The 22,449-nt window shown below is 42.7% G+C and overlaps 1 protein-coding gene across 1 annotated transcript in view; it reads left to right on the top strand.

Moving 5' to 3' along the window:
- The window catches only part of PRRC2B (proline rich coiled-coil 2B), a gene marked incomplete in the record, with an annotated part of 197,601 nt that overhangs the window by 47,870 nt on the left and 127,282 nt on the right, over positions 1-22,449 (top strand). Inside the window, 5 exon segments of the mRNA XM_077477969.1 lie at positions 1,231-1,400; positions 6,831-7,008; positions 9,202-9,304; positions 10,468-10,540; positions 18,324-18,491. Of these exon segments, the coding sequence (XP_077334095.1) occupies positions 1,286-1,400; positions 6,831-7,008; positions 9,202-9,304; positions 10,468-10,540; positions 18,324-18,491 (637 nt within the window).

The raw sequence follows: 22,449 nt of genomic DNA, 5'->3' as shown, positions 1-22,449 counted from the left end.
ATGATTTCATTGATTTAAATCTGCGCGTTCCCTTTTTTATTTATTTTCTTTTTATTTGTGCCTGGGTTCAGTTCTCATACTATTGCGAACAGACATCGCATGTGATTCTCACTGCATTGCTGTGCTGATCACTTGTATGGCTGAACTTGCTTGATCTGCACACTAGGGGTGTCGATAACTTTTTGTATTGACACCCGCAGTAAGAGAAATGAGATGCAGGAACCGACAATGGAATCGTGCTAGTTTCCACATCAATTTTTTATTTTTTTTATTTTTATTTTTTTAAATCAAATTTTGATAGATTTTTATTTTTATTTTTTTTACTCCAAAAGCGTTAGTTTTTCTATTTTAAGATAAATTAATAATTTAGTTTATTCAGCATGAAATGGAGCTTAGTTGTAGCATGAGACTGTAAATTCTGCAATATTTACAATTTTTGCAAACTCCTTCAATTCAAGCTCTGCAAGCTGAGATAACATGCACTGCATTGATGCATTCACACAATTTCACGTGAACTACCAGCAAGAATAAGTCCTAACATTTTAAAGAGCACCTGTCATTTCAAATCTAATAGATTCACTAGAGGTTAAGACGTCAGAGGAGACGCTGCGGGACAGTTGCTCTTTAAAAACTATGATTTAAATCAAATCCACCATTGCTTTTATTATACTTTGCGTGCTTGGTATTTTGGACAAAGGCACTTTGCAGTGACAGGTTCATATTTAAATGTCCAAAGCCTGGCCACAATTCAAATGTAAGGGTCTGGTGCAATGCATTTTACTTTGTGGTCAGCTGGCGGCTGAAGGTCTTGGAAGAGGCTTTGCAATTTGTGTATAAGTGCATCGCACTTGTGTGTGCGGTGTTTTATTTTATTTTTAGGATGTATCTGTTGCTTTCAAAATCCACACGTACATAAAGTTTCTCCCTCTCTAATAAGTCTTAATGCCCAACTTCTGAATCTTCCTTTTGGTCAGTGATGCAGGCCATCAAACTGAAGGACCCATTTCCATTCAGCAGCATTCTGCTACCCCCCCCCCCCCTTCTTCTTTTTTTTTTTTTTTTTTTATTGCATGGCTATCTGATCAGTTTACCGTACTTCATGTACAAAAGTATTTGTGTGTGTGTATGTATAATCTACTTTTTTTATTTATTTATTTTTATTGGTGCTTAATGTCTGAAAATTTTTAATGTGGGTTTTTAAAAAAAAAAAAATTCTCCATTACCCTACAGGCAGATCGGGAAAGGTGCTGAGAAAAATTTTCCTACTAGATGACATTTCATCGCAATGTCCGATCGTTTGGGGCAGTTTACCAAGGGAAAGGATGGGAAAAGCAAGTACTCGTCTCTCAATCTGTTTGATAAGTACAGAGGGAAGTCAATAGAAGCAGTCAGAACAACAGGTACCTTTTTCTTTATATATTGGTGCTGTGTGTTTTTTATAGCTGGATATAACACAGAATCTGGGCTCTGCAAACGCTTAACTACAGCTTGTACCTTGCAACCTGATTTATTTTTAAAAAATTTTTAAATTAGTTATCTCATAAAGAAGAAATTCTCTTAACATTTCTTTCAATTCAAATAACAGCTTTAATCTACTGCTGTATCTTTGCTAATGTGTAATGGCATTGTGAGGTTCCCTACACACGTTCTTTTTGTCATGTTTATGTGTGCGTGCGCAGTGGATTAGATGTGGAAAGGTATTTTGTTTTCTCTTTGAAGACTCTTCTAAGGCTGGGTTCACACAAGAAGTTTGTGTGCAGCATGTTGAAACACAGTGACGTGCATTCATGAATTTTTTGTGTTAACTGCTTTCCTAACCATTGACTTCAATGGTAAAATACAGGTCATGGCATCCAGTGTGGTGTTTGTAAATCTAAAAAAAAAAAAAAAAAAATTACATTGCAGCCCATTGGTGTGAAGCAGAAAAATGTTCAAAGTGTACAGGATCTGTTGAGCCAGTGACACCTCAAAGAGGAGTTCCAGGATGGGGGGGGGGGGGTGGGAAATAAGTCAGCAGCTACAAATACTGTAGCAGCTGACTTAAAAAAATAAATAAAAAGTGTTCAGCATTTACATAAAAGTACAGAGTTTGTAACTGTAGGAGTAATCGGCCAGAAAAAAGTAATACAAGTAATAAAATAGTGTGCAGGATAAAACTGTGGTTTGGAGCCTATAAACATTGGGAACAAAACTGATAATCTAGTATCTGGTCTAACAAAGGACATTAACTGAATGTTCTGCCAAAGGAGTGGAAGCATGTAAACATCCACTCGTAAAGTGGGTAGAAAGAGCACTACCGTTGTAGAGAGAAGTTGGATATATCATATCAAATAGTTAGCATTAGTGCAGTCAGTGGTTCCCCGAGGGGACAACACGCACCCTTTTGTAGGGAGGCTTTTGATGACTTTGCTGGCTCCTAGAGGACAGGAGTTTTCCTGTGCAGAGAAGACTGGCCAAGAGGGGTCCTGTTCCATGTCGGAGTTTTGTGTCGTATTAAGGTAGTGCTCCGCTTCAAGTGGAGTCCGGTTGGATATGCAGGATCGCTGAGTACACCAGAGTAGAGCTGCAACTAACGATTAATTTGTCTGTCGACTAATCTATCGATTATTTTTTCGATTAGTCAACGACTATCCAATTATTATTTTTATTTATTTTTTTAAATGAATCTAGTGTGTTTCTTTTGTGATTAGATAATCCTTTGGATAACTTTACAAAATAAGATACGTACAACTTCTAAATATAATATTTCAACTTTTTTTCCCCCAAAAAGTACTTCAACGTGGTAAAGTTTTTTTTTTTTTTTTTTTTTTTTTTTTACAGGATAAAAAGTGCCAAAAATAAAATGTAAACAACACTTTGGCATCAGGCATGAATAATGGCATTGCCATTAATTCAGAGCCAGAAGCATTAAAAAATGCCATATAAAAATGCTACAAAAGCACTGCTGCTCTGCACTGCTGCTCAACACTGTGTACAAAACGCATGAAAGACATCGTATACAAAAATAAAGTGCCCAAAAATAAAAAGGTAATGTTTTAGGACATGAGGCATGAAAATGTCATATACATTCTGCCTAACACTTTGCAAAAGATGCATTCTGAAGGCATTGTGTGTTAACCTTACTACTCAACCACACATAATGCCTTCAGAATGCATCTTTTGCAAAGTGTTAGGCAGAATTTATATGGCATTATGCCTCTTGACCTAAAGAGTTGTTGTTTAACACCACAAAAATGCTGGTCAACATACAATAACACTATGTAATTGTATAATCATTGATTGAATACATAGTGTTATTGTAGAGTCAGTGCTGATTGAGCAGTATTTTTGTGGTGTTACTTTAATTGTAATTTAAAACATACCTGAGGAGGTAACATCGTTTTCAAGAAGGAGCCATATCTAACAAAAGCACTGCTGCTCTAAGTCTAAACTGCTGCTCAACACTGTGTGTGCAAAAACACAAGTTCCCAAAAATAAAACGTAACGCTTTAGGGCATGAGGCATGAAAATGCCATATAAATTCTGCCTAACACTTTGCAAAAGATGCATTCAGAAGGCACTGTGCTGTGTGGTAACCTTACTACTCAACCACACATTTTGCCTTCAAGTTCAGAATGCATCTTTTGCAAAGTGTTAGGCAGAATGTATATGGCATTATGCCTCTTGACCTAAAGAGTTGTTGTTTAACACCACAAAAATGCTAGTCGACATACAATAACACTATGTAATTGTAATCATTATTACTTACATAGTGTTATTGTAGAGTCGTAGTTGCAGTATTTTTGTGGTGTGTAATGTAAAACATACGTGAGGAGGTAACAGTTTTCAAGGAAGGAAGCAAGGAGGAACCAAGCCCCACCAAAAGCACTGCTCAACACTGTGGCTGTGCAAAAATAAGGCCAATGCAACACTGAAGGCAGCCATGAGCCATCTCAACATAAATACACTAATACAGCCCAACAAGAACACAGTCATGAGTGAAAAAAGGTTGGGGGCCTGTGTTACTTCCTCCATTGCAATGCTATATTTTAGCATTGCAATGGAGGAAGGTTAGCATATCGACATGCTCTGATGTTAGGCTTGCTCTTCTTCTTTTTTTTTTGTCACAATGTTGGATTTCTGGAGGCCCTTTACCAGAGGAGGTAGAGCGGAAGCAGTCACATAGGACTCTCCACTCAAATGGCTTCAGGACTTGTTCTACTTCCACAAGCAAGCTCCACTGATCATGTTTTAAATCCAGGAAGCACTTCCCTCGTGGTGTGACATCAGGATCGGAAAGAGTTGCAGTGACAGGCCACCTCTGTTCAAGCAGGCGGCTGATCATGTGTAAAGTACTGTTCCATCTTACAGATACATCATTAGTGCATGCTCAGGGGTACCCATTGTTGCTGCTTTGCTTTAAGCTTTGTAGTGGCCAGCTCACTTTTTTTTTAAATGTTCCACAAGGCACTTTGCAGCTCTCAGGGTCTTGCTGATCTGGGGATCCCTCAGGGCATGGTTGACAACTAACTGCAATGTATGACCAGCACACGTGAGAGAAGAGATGCCATGCTTTTCTTCCAAAATACGCGCAGAGCAGCGACAACATTTGCAGCGTTATCATGGCCAACTACATTTACATTGCCCATGGATATCTCAAACTTTTCAGCTGCTTTTTCCACCCAGTTATCAATGTTTTCAGCTGTGTGCCGATATTCAAGTGGCACAGTGGTCAGATTGTACGATGTAAGATTCCAGTATTCATTGATGAAGTGGCATGTGACACCCAAGTATGCCTCTGTGGCAATGCTGGTCTGTGTATGTGGTGAGAGCTATTTTTGATTTACACATCTTTGAGTGATGCTTTCAGACTTTCAAAATTCTCCTCATATTTCTTCTCCATCAGCTTAGTGAAATGGGACCTGGAGGGAAGTGTGTATCCGGGTAAAACGTGTTGATCATCTCACGAAATCCTTGACCGTCTACAATGGAAATTGGTCTCATATCTTTTACAATCATGTTGAGTATGCTATTGGTATATGCAACGGCCATTTGGGGTGTGCAAACAGTGACATTTTTTTTTTTTTTTTTATGGAAGAAGAACTCCTGTACACAGCTTTGCCTCTTCCTGAGGAAAAAAAAACAAAAAAAGACACAATAATAACTAACATTTAGGAACCTGAACCAAGTTTAACCAACATGAATGCTCAATGCTAATAATGTACTTGTACTGCGTATTTAAAAGGTAGGGTAGTAAATGTCTGTCTGCAATTATTAAATAAATTAATATTATATCGTTGCTGCTCTGTGTGTTGGAAGAAAAGCATGGCATCTCTTCTCTCAGCTCATACATTGCAGACGTTGTCAAACCATGCCCTGAGGGATCCCCAGATCAGCAAGAGGGCTGCAGTACAAAAAGTGCCTTGTGAATGTGAAACATTTAAAAAAAAAAAAAAAAAAAAACATGAGATGGCCACTAAAAAAAGATATTGGCAAAGCAGCACACCAACAAATTTGTACCCCCTGTGCATGCACTAATAATGATGTATCTTACTAGCAGTAGTAGCATGAGCATATAAAATTAATATATTAATAAATATTGACCACAAATTACTCCATTGTCTCCCCAAAATGAACAAAATACTAGTAAGTAGTACTTACAAAGATGGCTCGTCCGTATGAGGCCGTAGTGCGCCAGGATGTTTTCTTCTGAGGTGCTCGTGCATCGCAGTAGTGCTGCCGTGGTACGCCATTTCGTTTTTGTAGAGGGAACAAAGGACCATTTTATCTGGCCTCTGTTTAAAGAATTCCCATACCTTTTTTGAAAGTCTTGGTCTGGCTTTTCGTGCTGCACCGGAACTTTTTTCCCCATTCCTGGGAGCAGGGGGAAGAGGAGGATCAGCAGCAGCTGCCACCGCCATTACCGCCATTTACCCACGAGATGACACATGCGTGACGCGTCGATGGCATTCACGCACGTCAACGTATTTTCATAGTCGATTACGTCGACTCGTCATGGCAGCTCTACACCAGAGTGAATTTGATATGGTTGTTGTAGAGGGACGAGCAGATCTCTGAGAGAAACCTTGCGTCGTTGCATAACTTAGACTGAGTAGTCAGGAAATGGCGTAGATCACTGCACAACGATTGTGCCGCTATTACCACAAAGTGGGAGTGGCTACCCCCTCAAAAGGTGCCAAATGTTGGGAAGGAAGCAAGCAAACAAGTGGAGCTTCCCCGTTTTTGGGTGGCGCTTTGCTTTACAAATACTATTGTTCCACCATCCAGTCAACTTTTTAGCGTAATAGCCAAAAACATCACTGATGATTATAGCCAAAGTAGTATAGCTTGGCCATTGTTATCCATGTGTAGCACTACGGAACAGGAAGGTTAACCTGAATATATATTGAGCAGATATGGCTGACTCGCCCACGTTTGTGTGGCTGCGCGTGTACCAGCTAATTACAGGGACGTGTGGTAAAGATGTGAAGAGCTAAAGCTAACAATTTTTAAATATTTATGGCTTGGTGGTCTCCATCCTTTTATGAAAGTAGCGTTTTCTTCTGGACTAACCACCAGGTTATGGTGGGAGCTGCTGTAGAACCCACGTGACTGATTAGGCAACACTGGAAAAATTGTGGTTATTAAAAGCTAAGCTGTGCCTGAAAATAAAGTTGGAGTATAAGGTATAGCAAAATGCTACCAGCTGTTTGCAACTTTGGGCAAAGGGCCAGTAGGCGGCAGGTTTCTATTTCCTGGAAACCTTTAAGTGCAAAAGGAAAGATGAGATTTAAATGCGCTATAAAAAATGTGTCTTAAGTTGCGGCTTCCTGTGTTCATCTTTTTTTCAGTTATACCTAGACATGGCTTACAGAGTCTTGGGAAAGTTGCCGCTGCCCGGCGCATGCCACCTCCTGCGAACCTGCCAAGCTTGAAATCCGAGAACAAAGGAAACGACCCCAATATATTAATAGTGCCCAAAGACGGAACGGGATGGGCAAACAAACAAGAACAACCAGACCAAAAGAGGTGAGTGCTGAACATCAAATCCCTTTATAGTGGGGGTTTCTAAACTTTCTACTGTCATCAAACTTTAGGATGGCTTATACTGCCTGTGGGAGTAGAAATCTACCTGGCCTCAGTGTCAGTAAAAATGTACCCTTAATTGGTATCGGAGGAATAGAGCCCCATTGGTGGTGGCAGGAATGGTGCCTCTTTCATTGACGCCAGTGGCCAGAATGGTGCACCAAGGGCAAGAGAAGGGCCACAGATTGGAGATCACTGCTTTAGAGATTTGAGCCAGTTTACTGGTTGCTAACAAAGCTGTAAAAGCCAGGTGTATCAACAGTAAATTTTCTCTAAATATTGTGGCCTCACCTTTCAACGATGGCAGGAATTTTTGAACGGTCGTTTGGTCCAGTGTTTCCCACAACTTGATAACTGTCTCAAGAATGTTTCTTAAAGTGTTCTTAAACCAGAGTTCAGTGTCAATCTATTCAAGTATGTATTCTTAACTCAAAAGGGTTTTTTTTTTTTTTTTTTTTTTTTTTTTTTTTTTTTTGATCTGATGTGTATGTAGGAAAGTAGCCACCCTCTCTAACTAGTCCCATGATGGACTAGAGACTATGGTATTTATAGTGTGCATAGAGCAGTGCACCTGACCACAACTAACGTGCATTGCTTGTCCTAAACAGACGTGGGAAAGACAAGGGGTTTGTGAACTCTGAGCACTTTTTTAATTTTTTTTATAGGCAGAAAAACTCAAACTATTTCATGAAAATAGATTACAGGGCCATTAAGTTGTCAATGTTCATGGATTATTTTTGTAGAATAAGCATAATGTTTTTAGTGTCCCCTTAAAACCACCTTTGGTACTTTTTTATTTATTTATATATATATATATATTTTTTTTTACTGTGCTGTTACTCATAAGGTTATCAGGCACTGGACTTCATGTAAAGCAATAGTGCATGTTGCCATCACCTAAAGGGGGGGGGGGGGTAAAAGCACCACTCCTGAGCTTTTATGACCTACAATGCACCCCCCCCACCATGTAGCTATACAAGAACATACAGTGGATATAAAGTCTAAAGTCTACACACACCTGTTTAAAACGTCAAGTTTCTGTGATGTGAGAAAAAGTTCAATTATTTCAGAACAATACAAAGTTAAAGCTGGAGTCTGCGTTTTTTTTTTTTTTTTTTTTTTTTTAAAAGCCAGCAGCTACAAATACTGCAGCTTCTGACTTTTAAAATAGTGACACTTACCTGTCCAGCGCGGTCCAGGTCCCGCGCGGTCCAGGTCCCGAAGCCGATCTCTCGATCGTCTCTCGGGTGCTGCCGCCGCCATCTTGGGTATGGGAATCAGGAAGTGGAGCCTTTCGGCTTTATTTCCCGGTTCCCTTCTGCGCATGCGCGAGTCGCGCTGCGCAATAAGGATGGACCCGCTGCCTCTGGGATCTGTGTGTTTCCCAGCAGGCAGCGGGGGACTTTCGGAAAGGGGCGTAATCTACACCCCTTTCCGCAGAGAGCTATCCCGGAAGTGGGTGCAGATACCTGTACTGTACAGGTACCTGCACCCCCTCCCCCCCTGAAAGGTGCCAATTGTGGCGCCGAAGGGGGGGGGAGGATTCCAATGAGCGGAAGGTCCACTTTAGGGTGGACCTCCGCTTTAATGACACCCCCAAATGTGTTCACAAATCGCAGTATTCGTTTAAGAAGTATTAGTTTAAGGATGTACACACTCATGCAACCATATTATTATTATTATTATTTTTTTTTTACTTTCCTCCACCTCCATATAGAAATACATAGGATTTGATTTACTAAAACTAGAGCGTAAAAAATCTGGTGCAGTTGTGCATGGTAGCCAATCTGCTTCTAACTTCAGCTCGTTCAATTAAGCTTTGAGAATAAAATCTGGAGGCTGATTGACTTTCTGTGCAGAGCTGCACCAGATTTGCACTCTTCAGTTTTAGTAAGTCGTCCTAGTTTACTACAAGTCGATCTTTTACATGCAGTTGTGCAAAAATGAAAGATTTAATTTTTTTCCTTTTTAAGTGAGCTAAAAATAGTCGAAACATCTGTTTTTGATACTGATGGGTGGAGTCATCCATCTGTGTCTTTTAGTTCTCTCAGTTCTTCGAAGACATAATCATACTACCAAAGTGCAGGGCTAGTATTGAAGTAACACCTGACCTGTTTTGATCTTCTTGTTGTGCAGTTTCAGTGTGACAGTTCCTCCGCAGCAGGAGTTGCTGCCGCAGCAGGGTTTGCAGAAGTCTGTCTCCAATTTACAGAAGCCGAACACAGTGAACAGCCCGGAAGTAAGTACAAAAAAGCTAAGTGTTAAGCTTTAAAGGGAATGTGCAGTAGTTCTTCCAAACAAAAGTAATCATAATATCTCTATCAGAGAGCCACTTTGTAATTTGTTCATCTAATGCAGTGTTTCTCAATTCCAGTCCTCATGGCCCACTAACAGGTCATGTTTTCAGGCTTTCCATTATTTTGCACAGGTGATTTGATCAGTTTCACTGCCTTAGTAATTACCTCAGCTTTTTCATCTGAGGGAAATCCTGAAAACATGACCTGTTAGTGGGCCATGAGGACTGGAATTGAGAAACGCTGATCTAATGGCATGTTTATTTGCATCTCGCCCCCCCCCCCGTTTTGTATCTAGCCACTTCCCGCCGGCCAACATGACACCTTCAACTTTGAGTGGGTATGATGCCTGCAGCTACAGGCATCATTCAAATATCGGCTTTTTCAGCTGGCGATTCCCTACACCATAAGAACGATCATTGCAGCTGCTCTGCCGCTTGATAGTTCTTTCATCCCCTCCCGTCATCCTCCGGAACTTCTACCGACTACTTCCATCGGAGAGTTGGAATCGGGATCTGCTGGCCCCGGATGTTTACCATAGAGATTTCCGGAGGGTTACCGATACCGTTACTATCTTTTTTTTTTTTTTCTACCTTTTCTGGAGTACAAAAGTGTAACCTAACCCCCTGCCGCTGCAAGCTGCATAATTTCCCCATCTGCATCGGGCCCTCCCCTGCTGGCTTTCTGGGACCTGTATGTCCTAGAAGTCGACAGGGGCCATTCATGAAGCACAGCGTGACTCGCGCAGTAGGAAAGCAGCTGTGAAGGATGAATCTGCTTTGGGGGGACCGACATCGTGGGATCCCTGGACAAGGTAAGTGTCTGTTCATTAAAAGTTAGCAGCTACAGTAGTTGTAGCTGCTGACATTTTTTACTTTTTTTTTTTCCCCCTCCCATTTAAACCTCATATTAGATGACTCTTCCTAAACTCTTTTCTGAGAATATTGGATTTTTGGAGGCAGCTTTTGTTTATGAAGAAATTGTGCTTTGTTCAACTGTTAAGAGTTGTCCTTTCAAATGCATTTTACTCACTGTATTATAGCATATGCAGAGCCATTAACGAGCGAGAGCTTTGTGTCTTACTGTTTTTTTGTTCCTAATCTTGCAGAATATCAGTTTAGTGCCAGGTGGGCCAAAGTCATGGGCTCAGCTGAACGGAAAGCCAGCAGGACAAGATGGTGGTAAGTAGTTAGGCTGAAGCCTTTGTACAATGTGGAAACCTAATGGATTAGTGCATGAGACCAAAGTACCGTTTTAAGGATTTTGGTCCTGCTTTTATAAGTCAGCCGCTACAAATACTGACTTAGAAGCTGATGTAATTTTGCCTAGGTGAGAATTGGAAGTGGAAGCAGGTACCTGTCAGAAAAGGTACCCGTTCCCAGGAAGAAGAGAAAAAACTTTAAGGGGGGGTGGGAGGATGGGCGCAATGTTCTCATTTAAGTGAAGGTCTGCTTTAATAAGAACTCAAGGCAGACCTTGAACTACACGCAGGCAATATATGTATGGGAATATGTCATACCTGCTAAATGATTTCCATTTCTGGCCATTTATTAAGATTTATACAATCCCATTGTACAGTACAGACAGGTAGATGACACTTCTTTCTTTGTTACATTTGAGGAATACACTGCTGACACCTCCTAACCACCAGTGTGTTAAATGGGAATTGAAGTGGCAGTAAACAGATAAGACCTTCCCTCTGCTCTATCAGATTATTCTTTATCAACTTTTTTCCATTGAACACTCCTGATAAGTTCCCAGTGCTTCCCCTTGTCTTCCTTTCTGAGTGCTGTCATACAGAGGATTTCAATTTGGATGAGTACCATATTTTTTTAGACTATAACACGCACTTCCCCCCCCAAGAAATATGGGGGAAAAATGTGCCTGCATCTTATGGTGCGAATATACAATTGGCATAGCCCCCCGCCGCGATCCAGAGGGCGCCTCGGCCTTGAGAAAGGCCGCGGCTTCGGGCTAGCTCCAAAGCGGAGGTGCACCTTGGTGCACCCGCTGGCCGCTTACAGTGGGATTGCTTCATCAAATAACGGAACGATCACTTGTAAACAAACCGGCGTCATCATGACGCCAGTTCCTCTCTCCCCTCTGTGTACAGCTCTGTACAGTGGAGGGGAGAGATCGGATGGCAGCAGCGCTGTGGCCTACATCTGTAGTGCCCACAGTGCTGCTCTGTGACAAGTGCAGTCACAACCATCCCTCAGTACCCTGCCAATAATTTCTGTGTTAATGGTCACTCTGCATTTCATGGGCACTGGAAATTATTTTAGTACACCGTTTGATTCAGAATATTTTTTTTTCTGGTTTTCAACCTCCTAAAACCTAGGTGAGTCTTATGGTCAGGTGCGTCTTATTAAGCGAAAATACGGTAACTAAGAGATGGCCCCTGCCCCCACCTATAACTGGCCTTCACAGCAAGGAGCACATTGAACAGCAAAAACATGAAAGACAAATCCAGAGAAAATTCCCAGCTCAACCCACCTACCAGTCTGCTTACCAACTGAATTAACTTATCCAACAGTCTCTGTTAAAAACAGGGGTTTAGTTGGCACACATTTGCAAACTCATTCATAATTTGCAAGGCCTCTTCACGGCACCCTGTGTCGATTGGAGTCCTAACCCTGCTAAATTTATGAGCATCTCCACAATGGAAGCACATGCATTTTAATAGATGGCTAAGGGGCTGGTGGGCCTGGAGGTAGCCAAATCCTCAAAGGCACAGGGGCCACATTGATACCCAGCACATGGCACAATGGCAGCAAAGGTGTCCAATGTGTCCCCTCACCAGTATTGCATCAGTAACGGAGATGGCCCCTGCCCCCACCTATAATTGGCATTCACAGCAAGGAGCACAAGGTAACGCACGAAAAACAAAACCAGAGGCAACCCCAGCGCAACTCGCCAACCAGTCTGCCGAATTAACCTGTCCAACAGTAAGCAAATTGGTTGGTAAGTTGAGCTGGGAATTTTCTCTGGTTTTGTCTTTAATGCGTTTGCCCTTCCATGTGCTCCTTGCTGTGAAGGCCATTTATAGTTGGGGGCACAGGCCATCTCTTACTGGTGTAAATTTGGTCAGGGGCTGCCTCTAGGCCCACCTGCCCCCCCTATCTATCCATTAGAATGCATGTGCTTTCTTTGTGGGGTCGCTCATGATTTTATTGAGAGTTAAGACTGAAAGCTACACACGGTGCCTTTCCGAGGCCTTGCAGCTTATGCAAGTGTCTGCAAATGTGTGCTAACTAAGCCCCTGTTTTTAATGCATACTGTTGAACAGGATAATTCGGTTGGTAAGCAGACTGGTTGGTGAGTTGAGCTGAGAATTTTTTTTCTGGTTTTGTATTAAATTTGGATGACACACACATTTTAATTACACTAGTTCAAAGTGAAAATTTTGCTCCAAAAAAAGATATGTATACAATTAGTGTGCAAAAAGTCGCTTACAAAGTCTGCTTCATTGTATTTCATTTTTCACGGTAACATGTGCATCAACTGAAGATCCATAAAATTTTAATCACCCTTCAAAGTGAAAACACACCTGAATCAATGGCTGCTTAAACTACAACCAGTAAAAACCCATTTCAGTAATAAGTAGGGGTTCCCCTTTAAGTCCACTCGAGCGTCTGTCTAGTGCCTCCAAAACGCAGGCTCCAGCACTGGTGTATCAGATTGCTGTATAGACAAAGCTCACATACCAAAAGAGGGACTATAGTGTAGTATTAAAAATAGTGAATATGCTCCGCTCACCAGTGATATTGCTGCCCAGTAATAGGCAGCATATCATACTAGTTGAAAATGTGATGTCCCCTTTCAGGCAACTCCGGCTAGCCAGATAGCTGCGCAAAATAAAACTCACATAACAGAGCAATACAAAGGGACCATCGTGTAGTATAGTTAACCACTTTCAGACCGGACCATTTTGCTGGTAAATGACCAGAGGTCTTTTTACAATTTGGCACTGCGCTGCTTTAACTGGTAATTGCGCGGTCATGCAATGTTGTACCCAAACAAAATTTGCGTCCTTTTCTTCCCACAAATAGAGCTTTCTTTTGATGGTATTTGATTGCCTCTGCGATTTTTATTTTTTGCGATATAAATGGAAAAAGACCGCAAATTTTGAAAAAAAATGATATTTTCTACTTTTTGTTATTAGAAAAATCCAATAAATTAAATTTTAGTCATACATTTAGGCCAAAATGTATTCAGCCACATGTCTTTGGTAAAAAAAAAGTCAATAATTGTATATTTATTGGTTTGCGCAAAAGTTGTCACATCTACAAACTAAGGTACGTTTTCTGGAATTTACGCAGCTTTTAGTTTACGACTGCCTATCTCAGTTCTTGAGGTGCTAAAATGGCAGGGCAGTACAAAACCCCCCCCAAATGACCCCATTTTGGAAAGTAGACCCCCTAAGGAAATTGATAAGTGGCATGTTGAGCCCATCGAATATTTTTTTTTTTTTGCCTCAAGCGATTGAATAATGACAAAAAAATATTTTTTTTTTTTTTTTTTTTTTACACAAAGTTGTCACTAAATGATATATTGCTCACACATGCTATGGGCATATGTGAAATGACACCCCAAAATAAATTCTGCTGCTTCTCCTGAGTACGGGGATACCACATGTGTGGGATTTTTTGGGAGCCTAGCCGCGTACGGGGCCCCGAAAGCCAAGAACCGCCTTCAGGTTTTCTAAGGGCGTAAATATTTGACTTCACTCCTCACTACCTATTACAGTTTTGAAGGCCATAAAATGCCAAGATGGCACAAAACCCCCACAAATGACCCCATTTTAGAAAGTAGACACCCCAAGCTATTTGCTGAGAGGCATGTTGAGTCCATGGAATATTTTATATTTTGCCACAAGTTGCGGGAAAATTACAAACTTTCTTTCTTTTTTTTTTTTTTTCACAAAGTTGTCACTAAATGATATATTGCTCACGCATGCCATGGGCATATGTGAAATGACACCCCAAAATAAATTCTGCTGCTTCTCCTGAGTACGGGGATACCACATATGTGGGACTTTTTGGGAGCCTAGCCGCGTACGGGGCCCCGAAAACCAAGCACCGCCTTCAGGCTTTCTAAGGGCGTTACAGTTTTGAAGGCCATAAAATGCCAAGATGGCACAAACCCCCCCCAAATGACCCCATTTTGGAAAGTAGACACCCCTAAATTTAGGGGTACACTAGTGAGACTAGGTAATAAATGGCGGGTGCCCTGAAACTATAAAAAAAATAACTAACCAACCAGCGTCACCTGTAACAGTTATATGGTGATCACTGGTGAAAGGGTTAACTAGGGGGCAATCAGGGGGCTTTATGCGGTAGTATATGGGGGTCCCTGGCGCTATAAAAAGCTGCGGCGAACCTAAATACCTACCTGCCTAACTAGCGTCACCTGTGACACTAATACAGTGATCAGAAAAACGATCGCTTATTAGGCTGGGTTCACACTGGAGCGATGTGGGAACGCCACGAATGCGCGGCGGGTTCCCGCATCACATGCCTCCCGGCGGCAGTTCACACTGCCCTATGCGAACTGCTGGGAGTGTCAGTGAAATGTTAATGACACCCCCAGATCAGTTCGCATATCGCAGTGCGATCTGCAAACTCGGATCGCATGGTGTGAACACCCATGCGATCCGATTCTGCTGCGGACCAAAAAAAGGGTCCCGTGCGAGTTTGCGGCGGGTGCGACACGAATTCAGCCATACTATCTGTATGGCTGAACTCGAATCGCACAGAGATCGGATGTGATTTGCACTGCAGTGCAGTGCGAATCACATCCGTTCTCATAAACCGCTGCAATGTGAACCCAGCCTTAGTGACACTGGCGACGGGGGGTGATCACGGGGTTAAACCTTTATTGGGGGGGTTAGGGGGTACCTTAGAACTAAAGGGGGCTAACCCTAACTGCCCTAACAGTTATTACAGTCACAAATGACACCCGCCGGGTGATCAGGGGGTTAAACCTTTATTAGGTAATAAATGGCGGGTGCCCTGAAACTATAAAAAAAATAACTAACCAACCAGCGTCACCTGTAACAGTTATATGGTGATCACTGGTGAAAGGGTTAACTAGGGGGCAATCAGGGGGCTTTATGCGGTAGTATATGGGGGTCCCTGGCGCTATAAAAAGTTGCGGCGAACCTAAATACCTACCTGCCTAACTAGCGTCACCTGTGACACTAATACAGCGATCAGAAAAATGATCCCTTATTAGGCTGGGTTCACACTGGAGCGATGCGGAAACGCCACGAATCCGCGGCGGGTTCCCGCATCGCATGCCTCCCAGCGGCAGTTCACACTGCCCTATGCGAACTGCTGGGAGTGTCAGTGAAATGTTACTGACACCCCCAGATCAGTTCGCATATCGCAGTGCGATCTGCAAACTCGGATCGCATGGTGTGAACACCCATGCGATCCGATTCTGCTGCGGGCCAAAAAAAGGGTCCCGTGCGAATTTGCGGCGGGTGCGGCGAATGACTGAACTCGAATCGCACAGAGATCGGATGTGATTTGCACTGCAGTGCGGTGCGAATCACATTCGTTCTCATAAACCGCTGCAATGTGAACCCAGCCTTAGTGACACTGGCGACGGGGGGTGATCACGGGGTTAAACCTTTATTGGGGGGGTTAGGGGGGCACATTAGAACTAAAGGGGGCTAACCCTAACTGCCCTAACAGTTATTACAGTCACAAATGACACCAATGCAAAAAAAAAAAAAAAAAAAAAAAGCAATTGGTGTCACTGTGACTGGGGGGGCAGGGGTAATTGGGGGGGTGATCGGGGGGTAAAGGGGGGGGTGTGAGTGTGCCTGGCATGTTCTACTGTATGTGTGGTGTGTTGGTGCAACTCACCGAACCTCTCTCCTCGGTGCCGGAACGAAAAATACCGACACGGAGGAGAGAATACATGACTTCCTCTCCTGTGTTTACATTACAGGAGAGGAAGTGATGTCACGGAGGATTTCCATTCGTCGAGAGCGATCGCGAGGGGGTGGCCATGAATGAATGGCCGCCCCCTCATCCCGGATCGCTCTCGAAGGAATGCCGACCGCCGCAGGCACCGGGGGGGGCCCGATCGGGCCCCCCACCCGCGGGCAGGCAGGGACTTATATATACGCCCATATGCCTGCCCGTGCCATTCTGCCGACGTATATCGTCGTGCGGCGGTCGGCAAGTGGTTAAAAACCGTTGTTCTCTGTTCTTCAATGAAATGCTCACCAAAGCTAAACTGCAGCATTGTACAATTAACCAGCTGGTGCAAACAAATGTAATTCGCTCTGGTTCCGATATGGCGCCCTGACATGACACACAAAGCTCATTCCAATGCATTTCACACAAGCATGCATCCTCAGAGCTCTTGTGCTGGGGAAAATTTTATCTGTTTGCAATGTCCTGACTAGTTCCATTACTTATGCATCCTGGATTTTAACATTTAAAAATGGGAATAAATATACAGCTATTTCCATGAAGATGGGAAAGCTACTGAGGCTGTAGAACAACTTGGGTGGTAACCTTTTTAAAGTGGTTCTTCAAAACTACTGCTTCAGTTAGTCCACTTGGCATTGTGCCACCTGCTGGTGAAACCTGGAATTGGAATGCCACCTGTAACAGGCAGCTGTTTTTTGAACCACTGTATTTTATTGTTTGTAGTTGTCTGCCAAAAAGCTACTCACATTTTTTTTAGATGGGCAACTTCTATCCTCATATATATTAGTGGTTCCAAATTACTACTGCATTAGAGAACAGACACAAAAGATAAATTCTGCATCTTTCCAAATAACCGTTCTTCTTTATTATGACGCATTTGAAGGTTTTTATACACATGTTTACGTAGGTATCACATTAATATTACAATTGTACGTTTATGGTAACAAAGGGTGTTGCATAGGCAGGCTAATTCTAATCAGGACTCGAAAGAATGCAAAACGTGTACTGAAAACATTATAAGTGCTGTGTGCACAGTGAGGGCATTGTGCAATACATATAAAATAGAATACAATTATATACAGAACTTACCAATTTCCATTACACTACCCTTAAAATCAGTCTGTATATTTATTCTATTAAAGGTATTTATATAGCGCCATCAATTTACACAGTACTTTACCTATGTATATTGTACATTCACATCACGCCCTGTCCTCAAGGAGCTTGCAATCTAAGGTAACTAACTCACATTCATACACCTACAAGGGCCAATTTGGATGGCCAGACACTGATAAGTCACAAGACTGCTTTATACTGCTGAGAAAAGGTATTTAGTAATTTTATATTTACTAAAATTGCATTTTAATGTTCTGTGGGGGTCCAGAGAATAGTGAATGCAGGGTTCTGGTTTTAGTTATACTTTAAGGGAATTCCTTGGGAACCCATTGTAAGTTTTCCCCTTTATTAGGGCCTGTTCACACCAAAATTGCACTGGAACACAGTCCTGTGCAATCCCCTGGAGTGCCTTTTGAAAGATTTCCCCTCTTTAAGAAGAGGATGCAGTTAGACCAGTGGTCATCAACCCTGTCCTCAGGGCCCACTAACAGGCCAGGTTTTATGTATTACCTTGGGGAGATGCAGGCTAGAATACTGCAATCACTGAGCAGCAAATGATATCACCTGTGATGTATTTCAGTTATCTTGCAAACCTGGCCTGTTAGTGGGCCCTGAGGACAGGGTTGATGACCACTGAGTTAGACTCTTCAGTGCAGGTCCACACATGCATGTCAGTCTGTCTCCAATCCATCCTATAGCGTTTATACAATATCAAGATGTGAAGTCTCCATAAGTTGGGAGATAGTGGCACACATGCTTTTGACCTGACAGAGAAGATTCTTGTGTGGTAGCTGCCTCAAATCGTTCTAGATTGGGGATAAGCCGGTACAAAACTCCACTAAAATTGCAGTTTGGTTGGGGACTTATTTTGTTTGACTGTTCCATTTTGTGTCTGCAGGTTCAAGGGGCTCAAACCGACTGTTGTCCTTCTCTCCCGAGGAATTTCCAACACTGAAAGCAGCTGGCGAGCAAGACAAGGCTGGCAAAGAAAAGAGCGGCTTAGATCAGTCGTATGGGCCCGGACCAAGCCTCCGCCCCCAGAGTAAGCCCCTCGCCCTGCTTCCCGGTAACCGCTCTGAACGTTTTATTGTCTGTTGTCGTCCTGTTTTAGTTCACCTAAATTAGTCAGTTTTAGGGTATTGGCTCTATCTCCATAGGCTAGATAGTGTTGGCAAAAGATACAATTGTTGTGGGCAAACTTTGTGTTTAGATTTAAGAGATTGGAGGAATCTGTTGGGATGGTTAGTGTTGACTTGCCAGTGTCTGTAGCTTTCATTTATAAGTAGAAGATTGATAATTTTCCTCTTCATCATGTTAGCTATAGAAAATATAAACAGCTCCCATAATGCAATAGCAGCTTGCTCTATATTGTGCTTTATTAGGTAATCTGCTAGCACGATGTATTATTGGAGGGGGATGACCGCATATAAAATTTTGACTGCATATTGTCTTGTCTTCCTATTTGTGAAAGATAATTATACTGAAACAGGAAAACTTTTGTACATAAATTGATTGCTTCAGGGCTGACATGCTTCTCCTGGATTCCTTAATATAGTGAGGCGCTGACCTGAAATTTGTATGCAGCCATTGTGCTTATGGAGGTTTGGGGGAAAGCGAGAAGTGGGGATGGGTGGAGTTCTGTGGTCCAGGAAAAAGGGCTGACAATTTCAGTATAGAAGAGGCACTGTGTCATCAGCCCAGGTGTAAAGTTGGGAGCTCACTGGATTTTAAACATGTCTGCCTTTGCATATCTCCATTACATGGAGGGTTAGGAAAATTGGTAATTTACAGAAGATAGGATTATTTGTAATTTCATTGCAGCTCAATAGTGGTGCCAGGGGCACTGCATATTTAAGATTACTGGTATGTTTTGCACACCTCCTATGCTGCTGGCTTATACTGCCATGTGTGTAAGGATTTGGACAGTGGCAAACAGAAAAAGAGGGGTTATCTGGGCCAGCTTACATATTGGCCACGGTTAGCCCACCTCTTCCTAGTGTGTCAGTTGATTGTATCCTGGGACAGACTAACCTTTCAAGCAGTTTCCAGGTCCAGAAGCGTGGCATCATTACGGGAAGATTGATCACTGGCAAACAAATAAAAAACAATTAAAAAATGACCAGCGCAGGATAATCCCTTATACTACAATCATGCCTCAGTTGTGTGGTCTTTTTTCTGCTATTGTGTTTGGACTTGGTAAGATGGATTACTGCTCTCTAGACTCTTGAGTACCTTTTTTTTTTTTTTTTTTTTTTTCTCTGTTCCCACTGGTTTTGCTGTAAAAGGATTTGAGGGATTGAGTGGTGTCTCCATTAGTTGGGTGTAGCATTATGCGAGTGTGCTCTGCACAATTCCCTGCCATATAACATTGTGGAAACCTTTCCAGGCTACTGCTCCTTCTTGTAAGAGGTCAAACAAAGCTGTGATCTTTGGTCTGTTTCTGCTGCCTGCCTACAGTGACTTTGGGCATTTGACTTTGAGCTGTTACCAGCTGTCTAGATTTCATAAGACCCTGAGGCTGTACCTCTTACCCTGAGCCTATACCTTGCTTTACCTCCATACAGCTGAAACTTGTTTGATTACAGACATGAGAGAAATTCCTGTTTTGTGCTATTCTGCTAATGGCTTTGGGGCTGCTCGCAGTGTGCCTACTGATAGTGCCCACATCTTCAGACCATTTATCCTGTGCTTTTGGCTCTATTGAGAGTGGCTGGACCATTTTTTCCTTTTCGGCTAAGGTTTTTACTACATTCATGCAAGACCCTGGCCTATTCACTATTGATTTGACAAAAGAACAGAGCCCTGAAATGCGTAGCCACGTCACCCTCGTGGAGAATGGAGCCTACCTGACCATTCTAATATGACACTACACTACACTGCAGGGTGGCCGGCGTCCCTGCTTTCGATTAGACAGCAGCCCGGTACAGCTCTTACCCTGCTGTTGAGTGCAACCATCCCACATCCGCAAGCTGCTGCGCTACTTGACAGCTTGCACCGGCCATCCCCTGAGCAGCCTGGCCCTTACAACTGCAGTCGCTGTTATCCACTGATCAGCCTAATGCCTCATCTTAAGCTGCTGACCTACTCAATCTGCAGGCGCTGTCATCCACCATATAGTCCTGACGTTTCAGCTGCAGCCGCTGTCGGCAATCGAACAACCTGGCGCCCCATCTGCAGCTGCTAACGTCCACCTGAGCTGCCTGACACTCTATCTGCAGGAGAAATGAGACAGATTGCTGCCCTAGGTGAGTATAATAATCCACTAATTAGCAAGGGTTGGGAGCTGGCTCCGGATCGCATCTGTGAACATGTAGACCAAATGAGAAATTGGCTGCACGCCAACATCTGTTCAACAGGTTTATTGATAGACTGCCATTAGGTTTAAAACAGGCCAAGGGGTGACTATGTTCCACAAGTACATTGTGCTTCTTCAAAACTCTATCTGCAGCTGCTGTTCCCACCATAGACCTCTCCATCTCACCCACATCAGCAGCCCTCTATAGAGCTCAAGTGATATCCACCGCTTTTCAGATGACATGTACCATCTTCACTCCCAAAAGTAAGTTCATTTATTATTATTATTATTATCTTGTTTCCCATCCTTATCTGTCCATTATATTTCTACCCCAGCTGATTGGTGCCCTCTTCCTCTACTCGTATTCACCTTCTATAGGTTTTCAGGACCTATCCATCAAAGGTGCTGCCTCCCATTTTGTCTCGATACAGTAGCGCTGTAGTTAATTTCTGCTCAAAATCTGCGAAATCCTTAGAAAGCCTCCCTCTGCATGACTGTGCACCCCCAATTTCCAAAGAAGCATTTGTTAACTTTTCGGTGATGGTAGAGTCACTTTGTGCCCTCCTTGGCTCCTCACCTCCAGTTTTCTTGTGTCCCTGTACAGATTAGCAGATCTACACCAAGCCCTCAGAGATGGTCTTGTTGAAGGTATAATTGTCCCACTTCTGTGGCAAAATCGTTTGTATTTTTGCTCCAATCTGTTTACTGTGCCCAAGCCCAAAGGAGGCATTTTCCTCATTCTGGATGTCAACTTCTTCTGAATGCTTTTAGTCAAATCTGCAAATTTTGCATGGAATGTACACAATCTCATTGCCTTTCTTCACCAGAGCAACTTATTGGATTCTGTGAATGTCAGATACTTGCCTACATATCCCTGTCTTTCCAGCACATAAGTGAATCCTGTGGTATGCATTTGACCCCTGCACTGCTTCTGTTCAACAACCTGATGTTGACTGTCCAAACTTCACAGTAATTCAGATGGATCAAAGTCACTGCATTTGACGTGTTTCAAGAATCTGGGTCTAGTCCTGGACATGGTTCTGGCCAGAGTGTTCCCTCCACCAGAGGAACTTCAGACACACTGGCCAGGACTCGGTTTCAAACTTCATGGTCTAGGAACTGTCCAACGCTCTGCTTTGTGTTGGAATCTTGGCTCTTATAGTGGCCTCTTTTGAGGTCATTGCATTTGCCCATTTTTATTTTTTTCTCTGGACCTCCTCAATTCTGTCATTGTAGAGTAAGACGAATCTGTTTGGTGACTAGATTAACAATCGCCAAAGACCAGGTTTCCTGGCTTGATGGTTCAGGAATCCAGCTCTTTATTTGGAAGTCCTTCCTTCCCATCTTTCAGAGGGCCCTCTTAAAAGATGTCAGCATGTCAGTCTGTTGAGATGTCAGGCTTCTTGTAGTTGCAGGGTACTTGATTGTCTCCCTATCAACGTCCTGAAAGTTTGAGAAGTTTGACGGTCTCTACAGTGCTAGATCATCTTACTGGAAGTTAATCCAATTTGGATTTGGTCAGAAAACACACCTTTATTGGTATACATCAGTCATCGGGAAGAATCATACGTGTCGCCAGGTACTGTTCAGGGCCATACAGAGGCACATGTAGGGGGGTCACAGTCTTAAGGAGGCATCATTTTGGTTCAAGTGGCAAGGCAACCTGGTAAATGGAGGATATTAAAGTTACAAAATCTTGCCTGTAGCTATGAAGTTTTGGACCCCTCCA

This window comes from Lithobates pipiens, unplaced genomic scaffold (assembly GCF_037356315.1).
Source record: "Lithobates pipiens isolate NorthernLeopardFrog02 unplaced genomic scaffold, aLitPip1_a1.2 Scaffold_1, whole genome shotgun sequence".
NCBI lineage: Eukaryota > Metazoa > Chordata > Amphibia > Anura > Ranidae > Lithobates > Lithobates pipiens.
This window is presented reverse-complemented; position numbering and strand designations above follow the sequence as displayed.